A 9,596-nucleotide genomic window follows, 5' to 3' on the forward strand; every position below is an offset into this window, starting at 1 on the left:
CTTTTTAAAAACTTTAAACTTTTAAATAGTTTTGTGAAGGAACTTGATACTCTTCCTAGTTCATAGTTGGCATATTGAGATGTGTAGGTGACTTGCCTGACGAGCAGCAATTTGTGGTTTGCCACAAATGTAGTTTTGCCTTCTGAGTTTTAGTTCAGTGATCTGTTCACTAGAAATGAGTGTGTGCTAATAAAGGGTGTAATTTCCTACATAGCCGGGAAACCTACAACGCACTTACTAATTGGTTGACGGATGCACGAATGTTAGCAAGTCAGAATATTGTGATAATACTGTGTGGAAACAAAAAGGATCTCGATGCAGATCGTGAAGTCACTTTTTTAGAAGCATCCCGGTTTGCACAAGAAAATGGTAAGTAGTACAGAATCTTCATGTAGCATTCAAAGGTGCTTAATACTTAAAATAATTTAAATTTTGTGCAGTTAGGGAGTATTTTACCCGCTGTACCTTATCAAGTATCTACAGAAAAGAGAGTTCTGTCAGTACATGAAGCTTAGAGGACAGTGCCTGCAGTGAGAGCTACATGTACTATGTAAATCTCATTAGCAGTGATTCTTCCAGTTGCAGCTGCTACTGAAAGAATACCTTCTATGTGGAGATATATTCCCTAGCGAATGCAATACAACTTCAAGTGTTGCCTTGTCTCCAAAGGGCTGAGGAGAAAATGAAGAGCACAGTTTACTAATTTTCAGCATCTTATAGAGTCTATAGATTATAGACGAGGTTGGAAGCAGTGAGTTTTACTCATGGGAAACTGAGTTCAGTGCATGGCATGGATTCAGAGGACTATTACCTGGCCTGTAGTATTCACAATTTCCAGTCTGAGGACACATTTCTGCAGCAGCTAAAGCCAATCTCAGTTTGAGCTTCTGTGCTGCAGTCCTGCTATCAGTAAAAAGTGGGTTTGCTTTTATAGATCAATTATAAACAGTCTTTTCTACCAGCTGTGGCTGCTGGCTGTCCTTTTGCATATAACTTTCTATTAAAGGGAAACCATTATATGAAGTTCTCTGGTTTCATGTGCTATTTTGCATGCGCAGCCCAAGTTATTATCTTTGGATTCAAACTTTCTAGGGTTAATGTATATATTTCAGAAGTTTTTTGTGGTTTTGCTTTCAAAAGCTAATTTTTCCAGACCATAGTATTTGACAGTAGTTCTCTATAGGAAAATTTATATTGTTCCTAGCTTTCATGCTTTGAAATACTATATCAGATATTCCAGGCTTGTTTTGAGATTGTTTTTCTGGTGTCAAATGCAGAGCTGATGTTCTTGGAAACAAGTGCACTAACAGGGGAAAATGTTGAAGAGGCCTTTGTACAGTGTGCAAGAAAAATACTCAATAAAATTGAATCAGGTAAATGGAGATTTATATTCTTTTTTTTTCTTTTTTCCTCCCCCTGAAAACTGAAAGTACTTATGGAAATATCACCGAAGTTCTCTAATAGAATTAACCCAAAGAAGCAAAATTTCATTGTGGTAAAATAACCCATTTGGATTATAGCTGCTTCCCATGTGTTTTAATAGGAACGGACATCTAAGTCAGTCAGATCTGTATATCTAAAAGGGGGAGTAGCCTAAATTATGGATGTTTTTACTCAGTGTTTACCTTACCAGTCAGCTCAGAGTGTAGGCTGTGCATTCTGTGGTTTGTGATGTCCCTACAAACATCAAGCCTGACATTAGACAGGTTTAGCAGTGCAGAATAAAAAACTAGTATCAGGGCAGACATAACTTTTGATTCTGCTTCTTATATGTAGCAGGAAATACAGTCAAGAGAATTTGAACAGTAACACTGAAGATTTCAGGGATGTTTCCTAGCAACCGTGTTTCTCTGAAGTGACCTTCCTGCCTCTCAGTTGAAACCATTTTTACTTCTGCAGATCTAGAAATATATCTAGAAGCTTCTCAGCACAAGTGGGCAGGTTTCTATTGGAGACAGGCTCCTAAGTGTTAGGTGTCATTACAGCTAATTTGCATTCCAGTTTTCCACTTTTATCTTCTATTTGTTTGACATCTTAAAAGTTTTAAGTATTTGCCATATTGAAAAGTCTGTCTCGGACTCTTAATTACATATTTTGAATGCCAAACAATTTTTTGGATGAAAAGAATATGGTATTTTCCTAGGAATTTCCTGAATACTGCATCAAATCAATGCCAAACAGCAGTTTTCATTTTAAACAAACAAACAAAAAAACAAACCAAAGGGCAGAGTATCTCTAGTTTCTCATGATACTGTAGTTCCATGACTCATTTAAAGAGGCATTACCACAACAGAAGTAAGCTCTGTTTTCTGTGAGCTGCTCCTGTTTCCTTTGTGCCAGCACACATGCATTGAATCATGGAAAAATTGAGACTGGACAGAACCTATGGAGGTCTCTAGTCCAGCCTCCTGTTTAAAGCACATTGAGGTTCCAAGGGAGAGCAAGTTGCCCAGTGCTTGTCGAGGCACGTTTTGAGATGCTCCAGGAACAGCCCCTCTGGGCAATGTGTCCCAGTGCTAACCAGAGCTGCTATCCACCTAGTCAGGCCCCAGCCTGTAGCAGTGCTGGGGTGGTTCATCGCAGGGGCAGAGCTCTGCATGTGCAGTTGCTGAATTTCATGAGGTTCCTGCTGTCCTGTTCCTCTAATTCAGCCAAGGTCTTTTCTGAATGGCAACCCTGCTCTTGAGCTATCGACTTGTCCCTTCAACATGGTGTCATCTGCTGACTTACAGCAGGCACACGTGTGTGCAGTGAACCTGAATAAGTGATCTGAATTATTTACAAGGGTTCTCTGTTTTGTTTTGCTTTTTTAGACTAAATGTTTCTAATCTTGGCCAGTCTGCCATACAGCTGTAGGAACATTTCTGAAGGCACAGGGTATGGAGGAAATGGATACCAGAAGTAGGGCAGGTTGAGATAACTTCCCCTGGGGGCAGTGCTTTATGGAACTCTACTGTCAGACTGATCCATTGTTGTTTGGCTTAGTATCTGCTGTACTACTTTCTTTGCATATTAGTCTTTGAAAGCAGGTGTTTTTAACAATGTTTGCAGAAAACATTTTGGACACTTCCTTTGTTAGAAGTAGTTAATGCAAATACACTTCTTGTTGCAGCCAAACTTTGAGACAAACTGCTTTGTCATTATGATTAAAGGCATAGAGTTGAATTACAGGAGAAAACAATACCGGTTTGGAATTGCCTAAAAGTAAACAGAATTGCAATAGATCTCTTCATAACTAGAGCTTAACATCATTATGCTTTTTTTTTGGGGGGGGGGTCTAATGTTATCAGTTAAATTGGAATGTATTATTTGCAAGTGCTCCATCTTTTTGTGACCATTTCGTTTCTCTCATCAGGAGAATTGGATCCAGAAAGAATGGGCTCAGGTATTCAGTATGGAGATGCTGCCTTGAGACAGCTGAGATCACCACGTAGAGCACAAGCACAAAGTGCTCAAGAATGTGGGTGTTAAAGAAACAAAACACAAAATTCCGAATACTCCCTTTAGATACAGAAGGTAAGGTTACAGAAAATCTCAGGCTGTTGGGTAAATTACCGTATTTCGTAAATATGCTGTATGGAGTGCTTGGCTTTTTCACAGTTAGCCTGTAAAGGAGCATAGGATATAGTGAAATAATGTACAGTAAAATGGATTTTCTTTTATACTTTGATTTTTTTTTTTTCTTCTACCATCTGCCCACTAAAACAAGACTAGTGCTCTCTTACCAAAGTATTTACAGATCTTTGCTTACTCTGAGTAATGCTGTGAAAAACATTGAAAAATTCTGTATTCCTGAAATGCCCCAAGAGTTACCTAATGCACTGTAGAGAAGGTGAATGATTTCTGTTGTATTGTGGACAGATATTATGAGAATTCACAAAATGTATGGTGCAGTATCTTGTCCAAAGCTATTATATCTTTTCTGGAAAAATGAAATGTAAAGACTGAGACTTGAAAATCAAAGATAATACTGGATTTCAAACTTCTACTTTGTTTTTTCCACCTAAAACCAGCCCAGAGTGGTTCTGATTCCTGTCTGGTATGAACAGGAATGTCAACAAGAGACTAGTAGTATTTGCTGCTTAAGCAGTGTTGTCATCTAAAGGAGCTCTTCTAGGGCTGTTGCAGCCTATGGAATGGGTGTGCAGTCTTCTAAAAGTCTTCCAAAGACATTCTTCAGAGGAAGTGAGGAACAGATCTTTCCCTTTAGCAGTGGTAGAGGAAGAGATCTAAAAGTGACATAACCTACCCCCAAGACAGCTTGGTGGTTAGTCTTTCTTATAAACAGTTGTCTTTAAGACACCTCTCCATATTCATGGATTTTACTTACCGCCTTGCAGTATGTAAGTGACTGTTAGGAAAGTCCTTTCTCCCTCACTCAATGAGGGTAATTAAGGAATTGCTGTGTAGTTAATTATTCTGATATCATTAATCCTTATTTCTGTAATACAAGGACAGTGATATCAAATTAAACAAGTACTGCAGGCATAGTTACTGCATCATTCTTACTGTATTAATTTTTCATCACTTCAAGCAGTGCACACCAGCAGAAGCTTTACAGAACATTGAGTAAGGCACCATATAATTCTACATTCTCATATTTTGTTCTATATTCAGAGAGTTTCATTCCCAATTAGAGCTCAGAATTTTAAATAATGGATAGGAATTCTTGAACTGCTTTTCTCCCTTATTTTCTTCCTATAAAATAGAATCCTTCCACTAAGAGACTGCTGTTAAAGAGCATTAATTTAGCCCAGCTTTGGTACAGCTCTACAGGAGTGAATAGTTATTGATCTTCTTTCAGGAGCTGAGTGCTCAGATTGATCAGATGTAGATAATTGATGGTGTTCTTGTGTATTTTACAGCTGTCCTTGCAAATGGTGAAGAAACAGACAAAGCTTGAAGGCTGTGCAGTTTTTAAAAACATCTTTCCACTATCTACAAGCAGAGCAGGCCACTGCTGACAGAAAGGTGTACCCTGTGGAATGGAGCAGGAACGTTCATGTGACACAAAGTTTGCAAAGCAAACTTGATAACTTGGTGGGCAATATTAAGACTCATCTGTATGTAAACATTTTCCATTACCTGTTTTTGTTCTTTCACCTCTAGTTTAAAGCATTGCTATATACTGTAAATAATGTAACAGTAAATTTACAAAGCATGACAGTATGCTGATAGAATGTTGCACTACAAGCAGTTTAATATTTTATTTTTTTATCATATAAACAAACTTAACTGAGGTAGGTTTTGTCATGTTTGTTTGTTGCACATTAGTTTATATTTATGACCTGAATTATAAAACCACTGGCCCTGGTCAGTGAGGGGTTGTTGGTTTCATTTTTTCTTTCTTAGCTTGCCACATTCTAACAAGCTGTTGACATGACTGATTCTCAACTTTATGTTTACTAATATGTCAAGGTGGAAAGGTAACTTTTATTGATATTCACATATCCTATTTTGATCACAGTTCTTAAATAACTTCTGAAGCTCCTTTATCAAACTTGAAAAGTTTAGAAAAAATACTTTAAGTCTCTGAAACAGCTGTTGACTCAGATTTTTTTTTTTTTCTTGGTCCTGATGTTTTGTATAGCACTGGCATCATGAAGGTGGAATGTATATGTGAACAGAACTGTGCATTTTCTGTGTGTGTTGTAATTCTAAGGCAGGGGCATGGGCTTATGGAGAATTATCACAGCAGCACTTCTCCTGGGCTCAACACAAACAGAGAAATCAATTAGCTGTGGAAATATGATCTCTACTGAAGCATATCTGGTGAGGTACAAACTGAACCCAAATGGGTTCTTCTAAAGTATCCTGAGTGTATGAAATTTAAAATACTAATTTATTTTTCTTAAACTTTCATAAAGTACAATTAAGGACTTGAATTTTAAAACTAGGAACTTACTCTGTCTTGCTAGAGTGCTACCTTTGAACTTTATGTGAATGCACTGTATGTAATGCTGTCCACATTTACCCCTGGAGGGTCTGGTGATGGAAGGAAAAAAAACAAGCCTACTACTTAAGTAGTTCTTTCTTCCTGTGAAACTCATCAAGGGGAATATCAGCCTTGGGACTGTGGTTTTTGGGTTGTTTGGGAGTTCTTTTCCCTATGTTAAAACATGCAATTCAGACTGTTTCCTGCCCTCTCTTTATTGTGGTGAAGAGGCATGGGGTGGGAGACTGGGAATCCTGTCCTCATTCCACAGCTGGAGACAGAAGAGACTTGCAGAGGGTCCAAGAGGGAAGACTGAAGGACAAGTATTATATCATTTTTTACAGTGCCATGACAGCTGATCAGGTAAGAGACCTGGGGCTTTTGTTTTGCCAGCTAAGGAGCTGCAGAACTAAGCTAGTGTTTCTGGAGGGAGCTGAATTCAACCAAGTGAGGGGGGAACTTCACTTGCACTGATGGAAACCACTAGTGACATTTTTACTTAGTTACCTGTATAACTAGAAATGGGATGCCTCCTTGGAAGTGCAAATTAAAACAAAATAATTCTTTTTATCAAAAGCCAGGATTGAAATTCCAAGGTCAAACATGCTTTATTATTTTCTGTATGTGAATCTTTTCTATTTGAAGGCCCCTTGTCAAATGCATGTTTGAAAACTAAACCAGAAAACTGAACTGATGCTGTAATTTAGAGGGCAGTTAAAGCACAAGAGCAAAGCAAGAATGCTACACAGAGGTATACAATCTTTCATGGAATTAAATTGTGTTTAAAACCGTTTTCTTCATCCTGACATTTTGGTTCAAATGGATGCTTATCTGAAAATTATACACTTAAAGTCATCTCTGAATTAAAAGGAATTAAGTTTGTTTTGCACTTGAAAAGCCTAGGTTTAGTTTTAAAAAGGCTGTTGGGGCCAAAGACTTATGTATCTCTCTCCTATGTAACAACAAATCCAATCATAAATATAACAAGATGCATAATTGATAAAAATTATTCCCAATAAATATTCTCTTCCTGGTACAAATATAAATATTTTTGAAGCAGCTTAACTGTGCATTTACCAGACCATCAAAGAACTCCAAAGAAACTTACCTTTCTTAATCATCACTCCATTTATCTTGGCTTCCACTACTCAGAACTGGAAGCAGATGTTGGATGTAGTTGTCTCCTCCACCAGTCCAAATGGTGTATTATTAACTGAGATGGGTTGTGTTTCTGTTAGTTCTAAAACCCCAAACCTGTTCTGGAATGCTGGGAAAAGATAGCGGGGAGTCTGTTCCCCCCTTTACCATGATCTAATCAAGGTTTCTTGGTGTACTGACTAAAGTGGAAGCTGAGTGCTTATTTATCAGCTGAGAGACTGCACAAGTAAAGCTCAAGGTCTCTCTCCTGTCACTGTTACAATGGTTGAAGTGGTGTTGGGCTGTTGATCAAAATTTCTTCTTTCCATTATGACAGTGGCAGTTGAAAGGAGCAGGGGCCTGTTATGTAATTCTGTTGCTTTTAAATAGAAATTTTAGGAGTTTGGCAGGGATTTTCTTACACTTCTTCCTGCCCTTTTCCCTTTATATACAAGACTGGCCTTTTTTCTATACCTGGTTCTTAACAATCATTTTGGTCAAGTGTCTGTGGCTAAGAAGCAGTAAGCACAGTTTTATTCTTTCTGTAACCAACTGTCTTAAGCTGTCCCCTTCCTACCTGGAAGGAAAAAAATAGTATCATCATCATGATTTTTGACATGTTTTTACCATTTTTTTAATGTATACTCTTACAGTATACATATTAACCAGGTTAATGTGCATCTTTTGTAGTATCACAACGTCTTATGCTGCATATCTCACTGACATTTTAAAAAGAAACTTTCTAAAATGGCAACACCTGAGGGAAATACTGTTGGAAGCAACAGCTCTCAGCAGTGCAAGCTATACTGTTTACTCTTTCTCCTGAGTTTTTTTTATTTCTAAAAATAAACATCATGCTAGTAACAGCCCAAGAGTAGATTTCAAGCTTTAGCATGATAGTTCAGAGCAAACCAAACCTAGCTCACCTAAACACTAAGTGATACTTAAGTTACATTATATATGTTTTTAGTGTAAAATTCTTACTTTACCAAAGGAAGATGGCTTGGAGTTTTACATAAAATAATACTGGGTACATATATCCTAGGATTTATTAGATGTGGAGCTTTAGCTGTTCAGACTTAAAAGATTTAAATGTCTTATTAAAGCCTATGTCTTGCCTTTTAACCATACTGTTGGTCTACACTGTTTCACTTAATGCCTGTATCTAGCACCAAATAAAGAGTCTTTCTTGATTTTCTAGGTGTCTTACAGCAAACTATTTACTTGTACAAGTTTTGCTTGCTAAGTCTGTTAACATAACAAGTGTTGGTCTTGAAAAAAGACTTCTGCTAAATTCAGTATGGGACTAGGAAAGCAGCAGCAGCTGCTAAAGGAGCTGGGGTGCTTCAGTGTATTTCCCCAGTACAAGACCCTCCTTGCACTCTGTAGTTGCAGCTTTGCCTGTGCTGTAGGAGGGCCTCAACCCTGCTGCTGCAACTCCCTGTTAGAGAGGAACAATACATCACTTCCATTCTGTGTGTCCTTGAGAGGTTTTAGATGCACAGGTGCACTTACTTTCCTTGTCTAGATCTCTTGAAGAATGTGGCTTCAGAAGTTTAGCACTTTTAAAGCATTAAGCAAAGGGGAAAATACAGAATGAATTTGTACTTGTAACTTTTCCAGGCAATTCACAGTTGACCCATTCAACTAGGTATCGTATGGCTCAAAAGTACACACCTCACACAAGTCCTTAAAAAAATGAATGCTATAAAAAAGCCTGATTAATCTGTGCAACTCATTTGCATTATATCCTAGATGCTCAAAGAATTAAACACTACAAAAATCTCAAAGTAACACACTGTAAATCTACAGGCAGTAAAAATACCAGGTAGCTTTAATTGTTTCCTTCATATACTGTAGAACCAGCAACATACAGAAAGCTTAACTGTAGCCAATCCTTTAACTCAGCTTTTCCTATCTGCAAGATTATACTTGCTCTAGTGATGCAGCTTCTTTTCTCCCCGTTACCTTCTTTTTTCCAAAGTTCCAAATTAACACTTCAACATGCTGTTATATTTTAGACTCTATTTTTTCCTTGTCAGTGGTAGAAAAAGCCAGTCAGATGGGGAAAGGGGATTAAGAATCTATGGGAGAATTACAGGAAGAACATAGGAGACAAGCTCATCTCTCAGCCTTCTAACTGTACTCTAAAGCCTTTACCCAACACCAGTCACTTTTCACTTGTCCCACTTTTCTGGGACAAGCAGAGACTAAAGCACCCTGTAATCAAAAACCTGAGACCACACAAGCCACAGTACAAGCAGTCAAGGCAATTTGTATCACTCATTTTATTCTCATATACAAGTTGACACTACACTATTAAATATAGACAATACAGAAGCATTAAAAACAAATACTGTTTAAAAACTTTAAAAAACACATATTGCTTCAAGCTTAGATGGTATTTCCCTATAGTTTTTAAAGTGAATTCAGTGCTAACAATAGCCGAGGCAGCTTCCCGTTCACTGTACCCCTAATTTTATAGGGGCTACTGTCAAGGTGTTGAATCAGGCTCCATATATGG

At 37.8% G+C, this 9,596-nt stretch overlaps 1 protein-coding gene across 1 annotated transcript; it reads left to right on the forward strand.

Moving 5' to 3' along the window:
• Positions 1-214: 214 nt before the first annotated feature.
• Positions 215-5,261, forward strand: LOC104527340 (ras-related protein Rab-4A; the record flags this gene model as incomplete). The annotated part of the gene is made up of 4 exons (XM_010171028.2): positions 215-369; positions 1,278-1,373; positions 3,356-3,516; positions 4,866-5,261. Coding segments are annotated over 3 exons (367 nt in total), but the record flags the coding sequence as incomplete, so codon positions are not given.
• Between the last annotated feature and the right edge of the window lie 4,335 nt (positions 5,262-9,596).

Source organism: Antrostomus carolinensis, unplaced genomic scaffold, assembly GCF_000700745.2.
Source record: "Antrostomus carolinensis isolate BGI_N321 unplaced genomic scaffold, ASM70074v2 scaffold46146, whole genome shotgun sequence".
Taxonomy (NCBI): domain Eukaryota; kingdom Metazoa; phylum Chordata; class Aves; order Caprimulgiformes; family Caprimulgidae; genus Antrostomus; species Antrostomus carolinensis.